The 22,347-nt window shown below is 38.8% G+C and overlaps 1 protein-coding gene across 1 annotated transcript in view; it reads right to left on the bottom strand.

The window, feature by feature from the left end:
* The window catches only part of MYOM1 (myomesin 1), a 73,704-nt gene extending 56,056 nt beyond the window's left edge, over nucleotides 1-17,648 (bottom strand). The window contains exons 1-4 of the mRNA XM_088173654.1: nucleotides 17,184-17,648; nucleotides 8,367-8,504; nucleotides 4,030-4,240; nucleotides 1,999-2,156 (exon numbers count right to left, since the gene is read on the bottom strand). Of these exons, the coding sequence (XP_088029780.1) occupies nucleotides 1,999-2,156; nucleotides 4,030-4,240; nucleotides 8,367-8,504; nucleotides 17,184-17,611 (935 nt within the window). The 5' untranslated portion in view covers nucleotides 17,612-17,648. The remainder of the gene's footprint in view (nucleotides 1-1,998; nucleotides 2,157-4,029; nucleotides 4,241-8,366; nucleotides 8,505-17,183) is intronic.
* Between the last annotated feature and the right edge of the window lie 4,699 nt (nucleotides 17,649-22,347).

Genomic DNA, 22,347 nt, shown 5'->3' with positions numbered 1-22,347 from the left:
CTAGTGTGTCAAATATTTTAGAAAATAGAATAATGCCATCAGTTCTTAATATTTTCCAGGGAACATGAAATCCTGTAAACAGGACTTAACTCCATAGCATCTTTAAATGTTCTCCAAAGGACTGGGCAATTCTTGGATCCTATGGCAGCAAAGTTCTTTGGTAGCATGAGGTGCTGTGCAGAAACAAGCTTTTATTGGGTCATGCCAGCAGAAAGAAGACTTCCACTTCTTTTATCTTCATTATCAGGTTAGTAAAAAGTAATTGATTCAATTTTTTCTTATTTATATTCATCTACAGAAAGAATAGGACACATGTTAGAAGGACCACTTGTTATTTCTGGAAATGCAAATTCCAGAGCAGCTAAGTCATTAGCTAATGTGGGACTGCAACCTCCCACTGTCATTAGCCACTGATAGTTTATGCTTTCTGCTACTGGTTTCAAATGTCCTGGGTTTTCCATATGCTTTTTTTTTCCAGGGGAGTCAGAACAGCTGCTTCAGGCAGGTTTTCTTTAGAGAAAGTTCATAAAGCTTTATAGTTTTTCAGGCACAGCATGAAAAGGTCTTCATTGCTTATACAAAGAATGACTGCAATACACTTCTGACATTTTGTTAGAAAGGCTGAATGAAAGCTGACAGATCCAGGTCAGCACTGTTCTATATCTTAGAGCAAAGACACCTGCTGAAAAGGATGTGATCTCTTTTTTTTTTTTTTTTCCATTAGTAGCCTGTGGCAAACTGAAATCCCTTTGGAACTCACATGTATAGTAAAATGATGTATTAATTTCCACCATCCACATTTAGCACTTAAATGAAAGGCTGGTTCACAGCAAGAGCAAAGACAGACAGCTGAAAGCTCAGTTTAATCATGTCAGGTTTTGGGGATAAGGTGAATCTCAACCAAAGTGAAAATGACCCAGCTCTTGAATTCTTGGGTAGGATTCAGGTTACAGAGCTGGATTACAACCATGAGCATAGCTGACCATTGCTTATATCAAAGTGAGAGCAGATCTTTAGGGTTCGGCTGGAATTCTCTCCAGGTGGAATGTGAACACAGGGCACTTGTAACCCTTGCAGGGTGGGAAAACTGTGTCCATGCAAAGCCTTGCTGTCAGAGTCCCAGCAGAGAGATCAGCGACTTTGTGGACTCAGCTCTGGCCTATTAATATACCTCTTAGTAGCAACTTTTGACAAGCCCTGAGATTAAGATTTTTAAGACCTAAATAAATGCAGAGTGGCTTAAGCAATTCAAGTAGCAAATTGCAATATATGATAATTACATAACATTATGATACAGTAGATGTTTCCCTTCTAACTCAGCATATTCTGTGATTCTGTAAAACTCTCCAATAATTCCAAAGCTTTCATCTTATTTGGATGGTTCCAGATGTACCTGAAGTCACTGACTTCAAACACTGACAATGTGTCTGCTATGAGCACATCATCAATTACTGAGATTGCACAGCATCATCAAGGGATTTCTATTTCATGGAGATTCAGCACTATAACTGCTCAGCTGCCAAGATGTTTGCTCTTGACCAAAGCCTGTTTTAATGCTTCAGGGACATTAGTGTAATTTGTAGAACTAAACTCAACTATTTAGAAAACACTATCAAAGATAGTATGATAAATTAAACTGCTATTTTTCCTTAATCATCAACAGAAGGAATATTTTTGAGGTCTCTACAAAATAAAAAAAAGTCTATGTATTCCTAGTGCTGTTACACAAGTATTTTAAATATTATTGCATTATTTAGTTTACTATAATAATTGCATAATTATTTGTATCATTATGATTATTATTACTTCATTTTAGTATTTTGCTCTTTTTCTGCACAATGTGACTTGAAAGGTGTTTGACAGGCCTGCTATCAGCACCTGTTTTTTGGGTTTTTTTTAATTTAACTTTCATCTTTCTAGAAAAAATGACTACATTTACTGAGATGACTTCAGATTCTGGTTGAGTGGTGACTTTCAGTGCCAGGGATACAAACTTACCATGTAACACGGGGTTCTGGCCAGCCAGCCACAGAACAATTAAATCTAACATTTTCCTTTTCCCAGATAGTGTGGGAACGAGGCTCAATGATAAACTCAGGAGGATGTAACAGTTTATCTTGATTCAACTTTTTATGGAATGCCTGAGTCTCTTCTAGCTGGAAAAGAAACATTTTATTATACACTTGAGTATAGCAGCTGTTAGAAGTGCAAATTAATACCAAAATAAAGAAGACAATACCCCCTGCAATTTTTATTTAAACATCAAGACAGACACACTTAAAGTATTTATCTCATTTGGACACAGAAAACAAAGTTTTCATTTTCCATAAGTTCTGCTTCCAAAATAATGAGATTTGATTTTACAGGGCTTTTCCCCTCAAAATTATTCTAATGAGTAATTTTCCACATTTAATTACTTATTATCTTAAATACAGAGTGGAAGGTGAAATAGGCCTGAAACTCAGATGTCTACCGTACTTGTGCTGTCATACAAGGCTCTCTATGCTTAGATCATCTCTGACAGAACTACTTTCAAACCTTTCCTCCTGATGGGATCCTTCATCCTCCCAAGGTAACACGTTCAACTGCTTGACTACCCACAGAGCTGGAAAAAACTCTTAATATGGTATAAATCTGACTTTCTGCAAACTAAACTATTTATTTTCTGCCCTAACTTTCACATATTTGGAGAATTACAGGTCCTTGTATTCAGATTATTAAAAAAGGACTTTTATAAACTGGGAAATAACAGTTTTCCTTACAATGGCTTCTCAGTCTTGGACAGGTTCTATTTGTCCTCAACATTCATCAAACAGCAACTGCTCATTATCACAGACCTAACAGACTCCAATACAATTAAATAACTGCCCCTTACTATTACTGGTAATACTCTAAATTGGTATTTGTTATTACACAACTGTCATTAAATTGACTGACATTAAATTTGTGACCTTTTATAACTCTCAGATCCTGAGGTACTTCTACATAGCCAGGCATTACTCATTTACTTGTTCTTTTCCTTCTGTGTGTAGCAATTTCCATTGTCATCAAATTTCACCCTCATTGTTTCTCAATTTTTGAGATGATTTTGACTTTTTTACCTTGTCTTTGAAGGTGTTTACACCTTTTCCAACCTTATGTCATAAGGATATTTTTTAAGCATATTGCTAAGTCTTCTGCTCAAAAAATAAATAACAAAATACAGTAATAGTTTAGTATAGCATAGCATAGCATAGCATAGCATAGTATAGTATAGTATAGTATAGTATAGTATAATAATATAAGTAGTATAGTAATAGAAATAAAGTAATATATTTGCTAAATGAAACATACTTGCACTTACCTGCCCTGCCAGTCTGGTCACAACATATTTGTAACTGTGTTCTGAGTATTATTTTTTAAGAAGCTGGACAATAATGCACGCAATTAGAGATTCAGTTCCAGAAGTTCTTCCCTAATTTACACCTAATTCTGTCCCCATTTACATCCAGTGATTAAAACTCAGGGGTGAACACTTTGGACAAGTTTGGCCATCGAAGTCCAAAAATTACCCATTCACCTACTTATGAGCAAGATACAAATAGATAGATAGATACATAGATAGATAGATAGATAGATAGATAGATAGATAGATAGATAGATAGATAGACAGACAGATCTCCACCTTTATTCTCTGCCCAGCATCTGCCTCATCCTCCAGGAGAAGGATGCTGTACCATTTAGATAGGTGTGGGCATGACCAAAGAGCCTTCCCTGTCCTACTCTGTCCTTTTCTCTCAGCACAACAGAAGCATTCCTGGTGCCTGCCTTGGGCACAGCGTCTCTCTCCTTATCCATTTGATACCTGGATAACAAGACCTTTAAGTAAGTCAAGAGATTTCCATTGAAAATACTTATGTTTATTACAATCATTATTGTGATTGTCCATGGAGTAAATCAGGGCCCCAGTGTGCTAGGCACTTTACAGACACCGAACAAAAAAGTATTAATTTTCTTTTCCAGCTTAAGTATTAATTTCTAATTTTTTACCGTTTTCTTCATGGCTACACGTTCAGCAGACTCCCGGATTGCCACTTTCCTTGATTTTTTTTCATGATGTTCCTCTTCAGAAGTTGTCTTGGCCACCTTTTTGACACTAACTCCTTCCCCTGTGGCAAAAAGGTTCCTCTTGGCAACATAAGCAGCACTTTCTTTAATTCTCTCTTCTTCAGTGTCTGTGATACCACTGATATTCACTTCTCTGAAAGAATTTTTAAAGAGCAGAATCCCATTGGAAAATGCTGAGAACATGCTCCATTTCTACTTGCTACCAAATTAGCCACTACAGTGGCCAACACTCTTCTGCTACTGCACTCTCACATGTATTCAAAGCAGAAACATGATTCTGCAGAAAGACTGAGTATTTCACTGTTGAAAGCCATGGCCATTTTCAGGGCCTCTCCCTCTAAATATGTCATACACATTTTCAGTTTAAACACTATCCTTCTGTGGCTTTTTACCTCCATCACTCTAAAGATGAGTGTAAGGCATAACCACAGATCTTCAGGTATTAACATAGAGCTGCAATGTTTGTAACAACACTGCCAAAGGGGCAAGAGATAATTGTAGCTGTATAACAGTGTCCTCATTCATGATTTATAAATCCACCCCCCCCCCCCCCCCATATACATGTAGATAACAAAAAGTTATCTTCGTTCATAGAAAATTCCATCCTATATTGCTTTCAGGAAGATAACTATGGATTCTCTTGAAGCCTCCTGTTCAGGCTTTATACAGAGGTGAGGCACAAAGAGTTCTCAATGGGTGCAATCCTGTTTCCACACTCACATGGGGATGCACCATTAAAACCATACTGTTTTGGCACTGTCAGGACATTACAGCTGCTGTAGTGGTGCATACATGATGAGAGTTCCTTGACTTAAGAAGAAGCATTAATATCCTCCTGCTGAATTTAGTTACTTTAATGGAACGCTAGATACCATACTGAAAACAAATTCAGTTTAAGTTCTCATTTAGTGCATCTTGCAAGCACTATAGAAACATCACCTCTATTTCTAGAGTGCACTCAAACAAAGCCTCTCTTTTATCATAAAAAACTTCTACTACTTCTACAAAGCAAAAAAAAAATAGAAGGAATATTTTTTTTCTGTTTTCTTTAAGATTGCCAATACTAGGCATTTGATAGCACATCTCAATACTCAAAATTTTTGAATTTAAGCTCAGAATTAAGTGTCCAGCCCCTTATCTATGAAGTCAATTCGGTGAGATGCAAGGCAGTCAAGCAGTGGAATGTAATGTAAACTTAATTACATTTAAAAATTGCCAAGACCAAAAATCTTACTTAACAGCATAGAGCTTTGATCACCCTCAAACTCAACTTCCTATGTTTCAGTCTGCTTTAAGAAGATGATCCTTAAGAAATCAGTGGAATGATAGATTCCCTCCACTTAGGCACATCAGCTGTCCCCACAAATATCACCTGAAGCTGCAGATAAATGGAAGAGATTTTTAAAAATAATTTTGAAAAATCAGTATAATTAATATGAATACAGCTATCTAAATTCACTTTAAATGAATCTATGGTATTTTTCTTCAAAGGGAAACTGATACTATTTCCCCCTTAATTACAGTAGTTAAGATTTCAGCAACTTCACAGTATGGACTGGATTCTCAAGGCATTAAGCATCTTTTGGGAACTGATGAATATCCTCTGACTGAAAATAGAGTCCTAGTCATTTGCAGTTGTAATCCCCAGATGCTTTTGATCAACAGTATTAAATATTTAGATTTGCTAATAATTTCTCCCTGTTATAATCTTCCCAGATCAAAGAGAAACATGCTCCCTGAAATGACAAATGCATTAAACCAGCAAACCATACCATTTAAGAGTTGGTTTTACAGTCAAGTCTCAAGAGTTTCAGTAGAAAATCGTTTTCAAACAGATACAACTAGATCCAACCCCAAATGGCACAGACAAAATATAATTTTAAGGGTATCTGCCATCTACAGCCCTTTGGCATAGGCTTATTAGTGATTGCAAATACTTCCATGAGGCACATTCAGCAATTTCAGCACTTATGGCATTACATCAGCCTCTGGGTGTTTTACTGTCTAAAATACTGTCTGGCTGTCCATAATTTTCTCTTGCAAGGATTAACCCAGATGTTTAAAAGAATCAGTTGCAAAGTGAATAATCTGAGCAAAGTATTTTTTCTAGAGTAGAACCTGAGGGTTCTGAAGTAGAACTAAATAATGGAAAGGGTGACACATCGCTGAAGGTCACCCAGCTCCAACAAACCCACGGAGAGATGACTTTTATAAATAACTATTCCTTTTAACAGCTCTCTGCCCATGGGAATCAACACATCAATTTCACTGGGGAATTTGGGAATGACATATAGCATGCACATGGCTCAATAGGCTTCAGCTGTTATCTTTCAAACAAAAATAAATATCTGAGAGGAATGTGGCCTGCAACTTCCACAGTTTTGGCATGTGGTCATGAGCATGATGCCAACAGTGAAAAGCCTAAACTAGATACCATTTCATGCCATGTTGAGTTGAGCACTCAACAGTCATCATGTGCTCTTTTAAACTAATTTTAAAAATTAAAAAAAAAAAAAGGTCCCAAAACAAAATTAAAGCTTTTTGGGTAATTCCAGTGGCAGAAAAGCACACACAGCTTTCTGAATAGCCATAAGCAAAACGTAAGATTGACACACAACCCCCCCTCCAAAAAAAAAACCAAACAAAAACCCCACAATGATGTAAGAATCTGACAGTACCTTTTAACGTAGGATCCCAAATAGGATTCAAAAATATTTTACAGAACACAAATAAATGAAGCTACTCATCATCACATTGAGTTAGATATTACTGTATGCATTAAAAAAAATATTTCTTAATATTTGTTAACACTATGTGCTAAGATCACAGAGGCCTGTAAAAAAGCTAAGTACTAATCAACAGTCATGTTTTTCAGCTATTGCCCAATCCTATAAAATTTACTTGTGTAGACTCAAGACGCAAAAAAAAGGGAGAATATTTGTGCTTGAGGGCATGGGAGGCAGATGATGGTGAGCTGCAAATCTGCTACATAAGTAAAAACACTGGCTGAGATGCAAAAGTAGTGAGAAGCCTTGAGAATACATTATCTCAATTTTTGCATAAGACTGTCACATTTTAATGTGTTTCTCTCACATAAGATACAGATGAAACTCCAAAGCAATTTTGTTAAAAAGGCAGGAGTGTGTTTCTTAATGTTAGTTGGATCAAAGAGCAGCGAAACCAACACAGGAATGTACAAGGGGTGAGACAAAAATACTCTGAGATAGTGGGAGGGAGTTAATAAAAAACAAAACTACTGTTCTTATCACAAAAGCATCATAAATGCTCGAAAGACCAGAGCAATAACATCCTCCACTAACAAGCTGGAACTCAGTTCACGTGAAGCCACAAGTTTGGATATAAAGCAGAAGTGCCATTGAGTGTTGATTAAGCCATAGACAGAAAAGCACTGGCTCCCAGAAACAACTTGGATGTGTCCCTTGAAAAATGCTGTGCTGCAGAGGAAAGCCAAGTTGAAGGGAGGTTTCTGTTCAGCGGGAGGTGGGCAAGAAAATTTTTTCCTGGCCTCTAACCAGGAGCCAGCTTTCCACACTACACCCCAGTATGTATTAATCTGAGCAAGTGACTATGCTGGAACAGCTGGAGACTCCTACTAAAATCACTATGCCATACCCCAGAAAGGGCAGGGGAGCCTCTTTGCTGATGTTGGTTCTGGCTTTCACATAAAGTTCACATTCAGCTTTACTGAGAACACTGCTGCAGTAAGATGTATTACATCAGTAGTAACCATGCAATAAATACCACCAACAAGTGAGATCAGTCTGGATCATTACAATGGATTTGAGAAAGCATTTGGTTTTATTCCAGGTTTTCTCTGTGCCAGGACAAGACATTAGCACGTTGTTTCATTGTTTCTATGTTTAATGCTTGGTAAGAGATATTTGATTACAGAACAAGTCTTCAAACCAAAAGAATAAGCTAAATAATGTGGACAACATGCTTGTCAGGTTCCCAATAGGCAGGGTTCTAATTATATTTTCATTTCATAGAAAGTGGCCCTGACGATGTGTTCAAAACAAAGTCCAGACACGTAGGTTCATTTGTCTTGGCTCTGGATGAACAATGTCCAATTTCCTGCCAGTCAGTTGACTTCTCTTTGTCTTTCTATCACTCATGTGAAGTGCAAACTATCACCATAATATCCACAAGTGTAAAGACAGATTAATGGATTTGTTATTTTATAATTTATTAATAAAATATCAGAAATAAGATACCAAACAAAATGAAAATGAACATACCGTCCTGTGAATATGGGCACTGAGTAGTCTAAGGCTTCATTCTCTTTGTCCTCTGATATCAAACTCTGTTTTGCTCTCTTTGCTTTGGGACTCATCTTATAGGATTGATCTTCTATCATTAAGTTGGAATTTTTCAGTCTGAAATGAAAATTACATTGTTAAAATCAGGAGAAAAGCTGTTAAGAAGCACTCAAAAACACAATTAAAGTACTAAAATTGTTTTGCTATCTTGTTTTGTAATCAAGAATTTATAATTTTTAATAGCCATAGTATCAGAGTTATTAAACACATAACTAAGTGTACTTTTGACAATCTCATCATTACAAACATACCACTTATGCCCCTTGATATTAAATCTAAATAGATAAACAATACACCTGGTAGCAATGTACTTTTAATAGCCTTTGGTTTAGGACTTGGGAAGATCATTTAAGTGTCTCTATAGAAATTGTAGGGCACTGCATTGCTCAGAAACCAGTGTTGCCATTCCCACTGCTCTCCCATACCACTCGAATCCATTGGAAGAGTTGAGTAAAGTAGCACCATTTAACACAGCACAGATAAATGGAAGATAACTGAAAAGGAGGAAGAGCTTCCCCCCATCCTCACCAGCCTGGGAGGGATTCTGAAGAGCATGAAGCATATTTGAGGTAATCACTTTAGGTTAATTTTTAAAATAGTTACAAATTGGGTAAGCAAAGCTCAAAACACCTGGTCCTCCTTTGCCAAAGCAACACATCTCTTATTCCCATATCTATGGAATATGCTAATTATTTGTCAGCCTTTTATAAATCCCCAAAGTGCTTATTCACCTGTCTTGCAACATCACCACAGAAAATCACATGTGACTCTGCTTCTGGTCTGGGGATTTGTCTACATAGTATGAGCTCCCTGCTTAAATGTGCAGATACAGGAGCAGAATGATGGTTTCTCAGCAAGGCTGATTAGCCCTGACATGTGCCTCTGTTGGGGATAACCTGCTTCCCACACCCTGGATAGCTTACACTGGTGTCTCTGCACAGCACGCTGCACACATATATCAAAACCCATGCAAACACTGGGCCCCTGGGAATGTTACACATGCATAATGTAATATAATATTATATCCTTGGGCTAATGTTTTCCTTAGGCTGTATCCCTGCAAAAGTACCACCACCAACACACGAAGAGTGCTTAGTTTCCAAAATATATACTAGTAATCTATCCACCGAGACTGTGTGTGAGATGACACAGGTCCACTTTCATTCTCCCATCTTTCCTTCCTTCATTTCTTCGTGTCCATCCCTTTGCCCAGGCTGCATTCTCTCCCAACCTAGTTCCTGTTAAATCAGTGTCCCATTCGCTGTCTCTCTTGCTGTCTTTCTTAATGTAATTCCTCTTTCTCTCCAGGTGCCACCATCACCAAGCCTACAGCACTGCTGCCAAGAGATGCTCAGTACAGGGGGTAACAGCAGCTGTGCACTGCTTCTCCTTCCTTCCTCCTCTCCCTCTAACCTGGTTTCCACACAGCAGAAGGCACAGCCAGTGAGGGACTGTGGCACACACTGCAGGGCTGGGGCCGAGCATTTTCTATGCCAGGCACCACAGGGTCAGCCAAGGCACACAGCACATCTACAGGAGAGAGATGCTGTGGGCTCTGGGTTTTGACACCAGGCATTGCTCAGCACAGCCAGGGACAAGAGATGCAGATCCAGCTTTAGAGATAGAAATCCAAGCAGAAAACACTTGGGAACAGTCCAGGCAGGGTAAAATAAAAAAGAAGGGACATTGAAATGTAGTGTGCAATGGCCTTCCTCCTGGGTTGGACAATGATGTGGAGCAATCACTACAGCAAGCCACAAATGCACTGGGAGAACTCATCAAATAAGTGATAAGAAACATCAAAGGCAAACTATTTTCATTATTCTTCTTAATTGAACTGGAGTCTGTAAGGAGCTGCAGATCTTTACTTAGCAGATGACTTTTATTCCTGTCCTATTTAAAAATGGGTCAAACCTGGAATTTCGGCTCTGACAGCCATTAGATTTCCTCAGAGCTTTAGGCTGCACCTATTAGGAGGCCATTGGATTCCTGGTTGTTTCTAGATCAAGAAGGATCCCAGTACGAATTGAGCTTAAGTTAAAATGTATAGAAGTTTCTATTTTCATAAATGTAGTTGAAATGTGGTAAAAATTTCAGCTCCAGCTTTTACAGCACTGTTAAATCCAGACCAACACATTATTCCTAAAGGAGAGTTTGGCCTTATGGTCAGTTTAGTTTTCATTTAAGGTCCAGATTACACACTCATCCAGGGAATTTATGGGAAGCATATATAGCATTTCCCATCACTCCCTGCTAGGCATTTTGCTGATATCTTTCCTATATGGTAGTGGGGGTTTCCTATCTTTCACTTATATCTCTCTAAAATTATTTGAAAAGGCAAGAATAAACTGCTATAGGTTCTGTTTGTTTGGAGGCTGTTTTTTACTTAAACACTCCAAGTGTTTGAAGTTGAATATTTCACCTTTATGACCACACCAGAGCACCCAGCTAATGTTTTCAGAAGGATACCTAGAGTCACTCCAAAGTGTTCTGTAGAATTGCACTGCATAAACCAAGAGATCAGATGAATAAATTTGAAGCAGCAGAAAATGTTTCTCCTTTCTAAATTCTAACACTTGCTTCTGTTCTGGCAGAGCTAGATGGAGGCTAGTAGAAACACATATTCAAATGCAGCTCTTTGCTTGAGAAAATAGGTTAAACACCATTCTATCACAAGGTTTATTTCCCTATTTTGCTGTGTTCCTACAATTTCTTCCTGTGCAACACAAAAAAAAATGCTGTCTGAAACCATTATTTAGGTGGCCCAAAGGAGGACTCTGTTTCTTGAACCAGATTCTAAAATCTTGCCCTTTATTTTAAAACGTTCCAACCTTCTACCTGATATGTGGAACAGAATCTCCCCAGAGGAGCAAGAGCAGGGTATCAGTGCTCTCTAGTTTCATAGGGAGGAACAGTACCATGACCTTTTAACATCTTTCAGCCTCATTTGATATGCCCAGCTAGCATATGTATATTTTTTTCCAGGTCAGATATTATCTCTACTGGCTTATCAAGGTTGGTGACCTAAGCCTACTGTCCTTACTTCAGAGTGTTTTTCAGCATGTTAAAATATCAATGCCAGCATTTTTGTAGTTTTTCATTAGAGCCACTGAGTTGTCAAAGGCACAGGCATTGTTCTGTGGAGATGTAAAAAAACCAGATGCTATTAACTTTTCCCTCTAGCATAACAGAGGAACTAAAGAAAACACGATGCAGTATGTCTGCAACTCCCAAACAGATGCTTTGTTCTGTTTTGATGTCTTATTCTCAGACAGAGAATATGTTGGCACTGCCCTTGTTTCTGTGCCTGAGGGAACAGATTTCCCACACTGCTCAAAGAGACTCTGCGCCCAGTGGATGTAGAAATGTGTTCTGGAAGCAGGTCACAACATCCTAGTCTTTAGGTGTTTCACACCTGCATGAAAAGGCTCTTTTACTCCTCTACAAAATCATGTATTTTGTCCTAAGTGGAAAGAGATGATGGTATACACCATACAGCTGGAGAAACTCTGTTAACCATGAGGCCTTGTCCAGGCTCTCTTTTTAGCACCTGTTTCTTTCCTAATTTGCAGAATTTTAAACTTACTGTAAATAGAAGATCGTGGATTAGCAAACCCAGTTACAAGAAAGTAAAAAAAAAAGGTATTTTCAGCAGAGGACTCTTTAAATTCAACCTCTAAAAATGAGACACGCTCTCTGGTGACTATATTAATTTTAAGTTGCTGACAGGTTTGTCACAAGCCCAGGCAATATTGCTGGCAATAATCCCTAACACAGCTTCCATAACAATTTTATTTGAAGGGGAATTGTTTCCACAGAGCAGGTCTCATTAAAACAATTTCCACGCTTGGGTATGACATCTGGAAGCCAGCTTCTTAACCCTCACCTATAATAAACCAAAGGATGAGCAGTGCCAAGATCATGGTCTTCTCATGTTTCTGGAAGTGCATTATTTACTCAGCCTTGTCCTGATCCTGGTTACAAGTGTTGCTCAGAAGAGCATTGGCTCTCACTGGCAGCCTAATAAATTGCAAGCTAGAAAGCCATCTCTCCTCTTTTTGCTTGGTACACCTGAATTACACCACTGTCTTCTTTGCTGTTTCGCCTGACCTGCAAAATACATGTCTGAGCCACAAAATGTACAAATGTACAAAAAAGTCTGAGCCACACCAATAACTTCTGTTTTCCCTCTAAGCAGGTGTCTGTCCCTTTTGGTAGCAGATAATCTGTCTGTGACACAATGGGATTATCTGATACTTCTACACAGGAGAATAACATGGAAAAGCAGTGAAAGTTTGAGCAAAGGCAAATCACTGAGCTTCCACAAAAAAAGAGTTAAATGAGTTTAATCCAGCAGTCCTGTTTGACAGCCCTGTAGTGCTGTAAGCAGCTTTGGCAGATCTGACTCAGAGCTGCTCAGAAGCACATGGAGGATGGAGCACTGCTGTGGAAGAAGGGTTTCCAGGAGCCAAATTGCCCATGCTGGCAGCCCCCAAGGATTGGATGGGGAAGAGGACGGGTGGCTTGTGAGAGACACACATCCCTCACCTGTACCTCAAGGGAAGCAGCACATGTCACTTTTCCTGCCTCTGCTGAAGCCAAAGAAGAAGTGCTTGGCTAGAGACAGCCCCACGAGCTGGTGGGGAGGGCTGGGTGTGAAGAGCCACCTCGACAGGGTGAGACACCTTTTGTTTTGGGAGCCCAGAGCTTTGCACCTTTGGCCAACTGCAACCAGCAGAGCTGCAAGATTCCATACTTGCTCTTGATTTTGCCAGTTTTCATTTCTCTCCTTGTACTTTCTCAAGCTGTTGCTGCTTGAAGACTTGAAATGTGAAGGACAGGCCACTTTCACATGGAAAATTTTTTGTCCTCCTGAAAAATCAAGCTATGGCTCTTTCAAACTGCCTGTATTCACACTCTGGGAACGTTTTCTGCTCAAGTGAGGCTTCAATGTCACAGAACTGGTTCCAGGTCAAGGTCTTGCAGGTTACCTAGTTCCTAGTCCTTCTCCACTGCTTTCCTCGTGATAAATTCCTCCCATAGCACTAACTGCATGCCAACACCAATGCTTCATGAACATTTTCCTATACTGTGACTACAGAAAAGGATGAGACTTAAATTTTGCAAGAACAATAAATTAAACAAAAGCTACTTTAGATTAAAAAAAAGAAGCGACCTGAATAAGAACTTAGTATTTGAGTTTTCCTGTTGGGCTTAATGATGTTTATCTGCAAAACTATATCCATTATGCATAAATCTATATTTGATGGTAATATTCACTGATATGCAATCATCAATTGTTAGATGAAAAATTTTGTCTGGATTTGGATTTGTGTGTCCATTCTGGTTTCAAGCAAACACTACTGTTGAGATCATTTCAATTCAAAGCCTTTTCTACTAGAAAATTGGAAGAATTTGAAGTCTCTTGGGTTTTTTCCCCTATGCCATTCTTTTCATATGGATGAAAACAGAAAGTCTTTGTTTTTCCTATGTTTTTTTTGAGTAATGCTTTTTGTCTCCACATTACCCCTTAAGGTGTTTTGGGTTATCTGGGAAAGACAGTACAAATTTGGCAAGAATTCCTTCAAATCTGAACTACATTTAACTGTAGAATTGCGTTATTTTTTCCACTTTTCCTCTTGAAAATTGCAGAAATACGGGTTGCAAAAAATAAATAAAGACCAACACAGAGGCTATATTAAGCATAAATCCAAGTTAAATACTGAGATTTTCATTCAGAAATATTGTCTCCTGTGTTAATTAAGTTTTGTGTAAGACAGATTGGAATCACATGTATCTAATCTCCAGAGGCCTTGTCTTAGGTAGCAGCACTGAATTTCTCAAAATTCCAAGACAATGACAGGATCACAGAAATGAAGAAGTTGCAGCTGAGACATTCTTATCTCTGAACAATCTATTGGCAAGTCTTGTACTATATGTACATATTTATATATGCAAATATGCTATTTTAAACCCAAAGCTTTTATCTTAAGGAAAACCTCAGGAAACATGGAAATGTTTTAAGTTCTCTCTCAACTAACCAATTTCAGTTCCTTCAATATTGCACTGCTGACATTAGAGTTCTTAATGAGAACATACAGATTTCAGAAGAAACTCATGACAGCTGAAGTGCTTGTAACTGGGACTCGGAAACTGTTTTTTTAACAATAATCTTTTACAACTTGAAGTTGTACTTTTTTCTTCAAGAAAAAGCAAGCTTTGGGTTAGGGTTAGCATCAGAGTGCAGGCACAGCTGCATTGGTGCAGAAATCTGGGATATCTTCCCTTACCCAGCTCCCTTTGGAAGCATAACCCTCAGTCCCAGCACCTGTAGTTTTCTTCCCTTCACCAGCAGATTATAAATAAGATTGTCACTGCTTTCTCAGTGGTAAACTATCTGCACAAGTAAGATTGTTTCAACAGCAAAGCCTGGATACGACCCAGCCTAGACAATCAGCTATAGAATCATAAAATCATTACAACCTCTAAGGTCATCAGGTTCAGCCAGTAACCCAGCAGTGCCAAGCCCACCCTTAAACCATGTCCTTAAGTGCCACACATTTTTTGAACAATTCCAAGAATGATGATTTCCCTGGTCAGCCTATTCCAATACTTGCTCACGCTTTCAGTGAAGAAATGTTTCCTAATATCCAGTCTAAAACTCCTTTAGTACAGCTTGAGGCCATTTCCTCTCATCCTGTCTCATTACCTGGGAGATAAGACCAATGCCTGCCTGGTTACACTCTCAGACACTCAACTCTCAGCTGTAGAGAGTGATAAGTCTTCCCCTGAGTCCCTTCCTCCAGGCTAAATAACTGCATTTCCCTCAGCTGCTCCTCATAAGACTTGTGCTCCAGAACCTTCATCAGCTTTGTTGCCCCTCTTTGGACACTTTCCAGCAACTCAATGTCTTCCTTGTAGTAAGGAGTTAAGTAAAGCCATTCACTTGTCCTGTAACAGCCTCAGGTTCAAATTCCTGAACAAACTCTTGGCAAATAGAGGTTGGACCCTGAGCTTCCTGAAAGCCAAGTGAAGGCTGAAATCACAAGGTATTGTTTACTGTGGTACATGTTTTGGCCAATATTTCACCATTATTCACAATCCTGGGATGATATTCAGTTTTCAAAATTTTAATTTTCTGGTGGACAAGTTTTGATCAGTTCTGCTAATGATACTCTTAATTTTACATAAATATAACAGCAAGCAGATGTCTTGAGCTATAATTTGTTTCCTGTATTCCTCACAGCTGCTCTAATCTGACCTTAATACTTCCCTAATTTCTGTAAATCTCTGAGATATATACATACAAATAATATGAGGCTATTATATAAAAAATATTGCACAGTATCACACACGGTATAACTAGGTCGGAAGAGACCTCCAAGATTATCAAGTCCAATCCCCACCCTAACACCTCAACTAAACTACATTCTGCTAATACAATTGCTTGAGCAATATTTATTATCTTAAATTTAAAAGAAACTCGTGAGAGCTAAGCATACTCTTCTCATGTAAGATGGACACTTTAGGTTATCTCTACTTTGGAAATAGTATGCCTCAACCAATACACAGTGTGAAAATTTCAGTTTCTTGAATCACTCAGCACAAAAGTGAAACTATTAGCCCAAAGAAGAATGAATAGTATATGGACACATCAACTCAAACTTGCATGAAGAGCTTTGAGCTCTTTTACTGCTTCAACCTGGCCAGATAAGAGATAGCCTCAATCCAAAAGCTATCTCAACTCTTCATATTAAATTTAGCTGTATTTTTATGGCTAAACAACTTGGAAGTGTAGGAGTGTGTGCTGGGCTTTGCACCACTAATTAGTGGTTTGTCATCAGTCTCGTCTGTTTCTGTCCAGAGCCAGGATTATTAGAAAGGCAATCGAGACGGTTTCTCGTGTTCGGACTTGGATGTTTATATCTTGTCAGAGAATTACAGAAAGTAAAACAGCAGTTCTAGCTCCTTGTTAGAAGTAGGAAAAATGGCTCCAGCTGAGCTTGCTCAAAGGCCTTTTAAAGCTAAACAGACCAATAAAAGTTTTACACCTATATTATTTATACTTTCGACCCAATAATAGATTCCCATGACCCTTAGATGACTTTAGACTGACCAATCCAAAGGTTACTACCTAAGTTCCGTGAAGAAGAAGGAAGAGAAGAGGATGAACAAGAAGAAAAGATACCACCCAAAATTCTCCACCTTGTCCCCTAACTACCACTATATTATAAATGCCTCAGATTTAAAACCCATCACCCAGTGAAAACACACACATCCAACCCTCTACCCATTTGTGATTTCTAACTCATTATTCATATTTACAAATCTTCTCCAAGGTTTCAGGTCCAGAGCAGTGTTTTCAAGGGGGTCTGTGCCAGGAAGCACAGAAAGCTCAAAAACTCCAGTTTCCTGAGATCCAACAGGAAGGAGGGGTAGCTCATGCCGAACCAGTTTGAAGTGTGAATAATGTCACCATTCAGCCACATCAGCATCGCCAGTGCTATTCTCATGACAGTCCAACTTTCACACATGAATTAGGCCAACAAACTAAGCTGACCAAAGTCTTTCCCATTGCCAAAGCCAAGGGAGAACACCAGACCAGGAAAATACGTTAATGCCAGGTTATAGAGAAAGTTTATGTGGATGAGGAGGAGAGTTTTGCCATTGTTTTCAATGGAAAGAGGTTGGACATGTTTCCAACCTGAATGCTGTTTTGAAGAGGGATTCACTTACCCCAAACTGTAGGCTTCAGATCCCAGCCTGTAGGCTGCAGCCAGCTTGTTGACGGATTCAGATGCATGGCTGTAGGCAGCGGAGCTGGTGCTGAGGGCCTCGGAGTCGAGGCTGTAGGCTGCAGATCTCTTACTCTGCGCGGCAGAGCGGTCGTAGGCTGCGGAGCCGTAGCTGTAGGCTGCCGACTCGAGGTCGTAGGCTGAAGAGCCGTGGCTGTAAGCTGCTGAGGAGTCTAGGCTGAAGCCTGCTGCAGATGAGTGGCGATAGGCTGCGGAGCCCCTGGCGTAAGCCGCGGATCCTTGGGCATAGACGGCAGACTTGCTCTTTGTCTCCTTTTGGTACTGGCTCACGGTGGAGGACAGCGCTTTGTGGCGGTACGCACGGTCATAGTGCTCGTGGTGCCTTTGGTAGAACGGTAAGGACATCATGGGTGCCTTCGAATTTTGGGCTTCACTGCACTTTTCTGAGTGGAAGTAAACAGGATAATGTCTGAAAAAAAACCAGGCCAAACATAAGGACTACTGTCAAGGAAATTCCTGAGTTAGCATACAAATACTGCCCAACTTCACACAAACTAATACTGAAAAATCAACTTAAAACTTGAAAACTTTTCAACTTGAACTTGAAAAATCAATTGCAATGAATTTAGAGTTATCTTTTCATGATGTGATTTAGACTTTCAGACAGGTTCATATTCAGTTTTCAAGATGCTCACGTCACCCATTATGACCAGAAACCTTTGCACTATTCTGTCTGTTCATTTGTAGTTGGCTCCCTGCTACTGCAAACTATTCAAGTTTTATGTGCTCACTTATTACTGCAAATTAATGAAACTCTGTATGCCTGGCTTCATCAGAGATAGTATAAATAATTTTGTTCAGTTACAATAGAGATAATAAAGTAATAAATTCTTTTTAAAGACATGAGCAAATCCAACAAGGCTATAAAAGCTGAAACAAAAATATATGAACATTTCATTTCTTTTTGTAATCCAATTTTCAGATTGAATTTAATGTTCCATTTATTATTACAACAGTGAATTAAAGCACTATGATTGAGAAGGATGTCCGCTTTTCTCTAAATGTGCATTACAGCAATTGTTTTGTATGTGATACTTTTAAATTTTCAATTTAAAAGGCTTATTGTGCATTATACTTTCACAGTTTAATCAGGGATCCAGTCTGTATACAATGGATAAAAAAATATCATGCTCCTCAATCCAAATATTTTTATTTTAACCTAAAATATCGTGCTCAAGATTGCCAAGACCCTCCCTCCAGACAATAGGCCCATTTAAGTTTTAGTTTGCACACCATCAGTTGATTGTCTTGTAGTCACTTGTAGTGCAAATTTTGATCAGATCAGATCAGAGGTAGTTCCCCTCTCAAAATGGGATGAAGGTTGAGTGCAGAAAGAATTTCCCTTTTTTGTTTGTTTGTTTTAAAACCAGCTGTGCAGTTATTATTTTGCTTTTTTATTTTGCTGTTGTTATAACTGACTTTTTCTACTTTGACATGCAAGCTTGCCTCAAGTAATCCATATGATAGCTTTTCTTTCTCTTTCTTCTTGGCTCACATGGCTACTAGGATTGTCCCTGAAAACGTCTCTGATTAGTAATAGAAATGAGCTACAATAAGGAAATGTTAACAAGGATTTAAAGAAGATCCAAAAACAAGGGTGAGAGGTGGTTTTTATTGTTTTGGGATTTTTTTAGTATCAATTACAACAGTAGGAAAATTGTTCTGCTCCATGTTTTCTCCATATTCATGAGAAATTATTTAATGTTTGGACATAAAAAATACTTGCAGAACTGGAAGGCAATCATGACTTCATGAAAGTCTAGATATCTGAATTGGGTTGTCCTGTGCAGGGTCAGGAGTTGGTCTTTGATGATCCTTGTGGTTCCTTCCATCTCAGAATATTCTATGCTTCTGTGGTTCTTCCCTGGTGTTTATGCTCCCTAGTTTTCAGTTCTTGGCTTTTCCTTTAGTATTTGGTTCTGGTAGTGTCCTGGGGTACAATGCAAAAATGTGTATTCTATCACCATCTGTTAAAATGTGGGAGGGGTGGTGATCCTTATCTCTGTGGGAGATATCCTCTGCTGATGTGCCATCTGATAAGATGGGGGGATGATCATCGTTATCTATTCACAACCCATCCTTCCTCCAGAAGATATATTCTGTTAATGGGCCATTAAGTCCTATTGTGTGACTGATAAGATTACATCACCCCATTGGGAGATGCCCCAACCAGGGGCAGGAGCCAAGCCTTTCCTACCTAGATAAAAAACTGGGGTTTGGGACCCGAGGGCAGACCTTTCTACTGGATCCCAGAGGAAAGTCGGACCTTTTTCCACATCATTGCTGGATCTTCGGAGGAAAACTGCACCTTCTACAGGAGCACTGCTTCAACAGAACCACATCTGTCATCCAGGAGGACTGCAGCCACCATTTATACGGACTGCTACCAACACCCTGACTGACAGGGTGTCAGGTTGTATTTCTGACTGTGTTGGTGGTTGTTTCTTTTATATTATTGCATGTATTTTATTTTTTTCTCTTTTCTCCTATTAAATTGTATTACTGACTTGGAGTCTTGCACTGGTTTTACTTTCAAACCAACACAGGTAGCAAGTAAAAAAATTTCAAACTATTCTTGATAACCACTGAGGTATTCGCCCTAACCAAGGCAAATTAAAAAAACCTCCCCCAAAAAAACAAAAACAAAGGGTAAAACTTCCTTATATTTTAGGGATCACAAGGGGATGCTCTTTGCAGGATAACTGAATTGATCATTTAGTTGCAGAAAGTCAACAAGGAAGAAACTTACTCAGGAACATTTTATGTGAAAGAAATGGTTAATATCCTGACCACAATGAAACTGTGACTTCAAGTAGATGAGATAATGCATTTACTTTATTTTATCTGAGGAAGAAGGAGAAATGGGAAAGAGTGCTAGCCCACTGGTCTCCATGGCAAAAACTGATGCTCCTTTTTAACTCCCTTATTCCTAATGCTGGTTATTTTTTCATGTGATTCTAAAAAAGTGCAATTATTCTGTCTAGAATCCTTGTTTCTGACACCTGTCAGTATTTTGTGTTGTTACTTATTTCACTTTGTTAGCTACTGGTAGTATGTAGTTCCTCTTAATTTTTCTAGTTTCAGAAGATTTTATTTTCTTCATTTTTCTTCCTTGCCTTTCTCTTCCAGCTCTGTGGAGCTGGGTTTAGGACTTGTAAGTCATTGTGATCACAGCCTAGGAAGGTTAAGGCATACAGAAGAATATTGTCTTGCACACTGAAAGGGAAGGAACATGAGAATATCCTGTTTTCCTTCTGCAGACTACTATGGTTTGTCTTCACCATCTTTATTTGAAGTGTTGGCTGGCTTCATCATTCATACAGCAGCCACAATGCTAACAGGCATTCGGCTCAGGCATTCCCACAGCCTTCCAGGCTTCCAAGTACAGAAGGTGATCCACAAGTATGAAGCACTGCATGTGTTGCCCATCAAGAAGTTAAATGAGGCATTTCATTTACCTTTTATGAGACCAAAATAACAAGTTAAAATGTACAAAGGAAGCATTTTTCTTCCAAACATGAAAGGTCTGGATCTCCCTGTCCTCAGGAGTAGAAGTCTGTGATAGGAGTAAGGACTATGATAGCAAGGCAGGCACTGAGCACAGAGTCAGCTCTCATGGTTCAAAGACCAACACTGACTCACATCACGTAAAAGGAAACTCCTTTCATAGGTATTTTATCACTCTATGAGTTATGTTTTATATTTCCTCTGAAACATCACAGGTTACTCACAGGCTAGGATAAGTTGGTTACATTAGTCTGATCACATACAGTAGTGTGATGCTATCACAGATGACAAGTAGCTCAGAAACTTCCAAAGACTTTGCTCCTATCGGGAGCACTGCCTGATTATCACATTAACTCCCATCTCTAAAGTTTTATCTATGCTACCTGCACCCACTTAGTTTGTGTGCACTAACCAGCCCCCTTCAAGTGTGAGGGCAACACTCCCTCTCAAGATCAGTGTAGCACTTCAGAGCTTGGCCTAAAAATATTAGTGGCTATACTTAGATTAATTCAGAGTTTTTAGAGCTATATTTTAGCAGCTGTTGAACTGAGTATTTAAAATTACTACTGAGCAGACAAACAGTTCTGTACTTGTCCATAGTTCATTAAAGAAAGTGATTCTGCTGGCATTGCCTCTTGTGTTGTTTATCAATCTGTGTAATTCTTTAAAGATCTACTCCATCAATCAATGAAAATAGTGAAATAGATTTAAAAAATGAAACTCTTGTAAGCAGAGAAAAGATAACATCATATGCAACAAGAAAATATTTGTTATTTAAACATTCTCTAAGCCCACAGGAGATTACATGACAAACTCCTTCTGTATCTCAGTAATCCATGCTTTATTTGAGAGTAGTGTGGCAATATGCAAAGATAGCTGAATGAAAATAAAAGACCCTCTACACTACTTTCTTTTTGTCACAGCTGAACCTTCATATGTCTTCAATTCATGTCCACAAATCCCTCAACTGTTGAGCTAAAAAGAATAAAAGGAGCTACTATCAACTTGGCATTACAGATTCAGATTAAAAATAACTGAATACATAAAACTTTCCGGCATAAAAAAACCCACTTACCAGGATCCAAATGAATGGCAGCAAATGGAAGAGCTCCCAAGTGGATGAATAGCACAAAAATACAGCAGCAATGAAGCCAGCAAAGAAAGAGGTAGTTAGGACGGGGGGTAAGGACTGGACTTCAAGGTCCAGAACAAAAATAATGCCTGCAGTCAGTGGAATGTCAGAGCCCCAGTCCAGACCTTTTATGGCCAGGGGGATGCTATAAATATAGCATGGAAGAGGGAGAGAGACAGAGACAGATACCGATACCCTGTACTATCTCTGTGCAAGACATGATGACGGCAGCTTCAAACTAAAGGAGATACAGAGTTCTCCCTTTAAAATATCCTCACTAAATTTTGCATAAAATCAGCATGCCACTTCAAAATTATTTCTAGGATTTTTTTTCTTTGTTAAATTAGATTTAGGAGGAGTGAAAAAAAAATTGTGTCATGAACCAGAAACTAGGAAAGACCAATCCCTGTATTGACCTTTGCTATGGTACAAGAACATGAACATT

Source organism: Sturnus vulgaris, chromosome 1, assembly GCF_052056855.1.
Source record: "Sturnus vulgaris isolate bStuVul1 chromosome 1, bStuVul1.hap1, whole genome shotgun sequence".
NCBI lineage: Eukaryota > Metazoa > Chordata > Aves > Passeriformes > Sturnidae > Sturnus > Sturnus vulgaris.
This window is presented reverse-complemented; position numbering and strand designations above follow the sequence as displayed.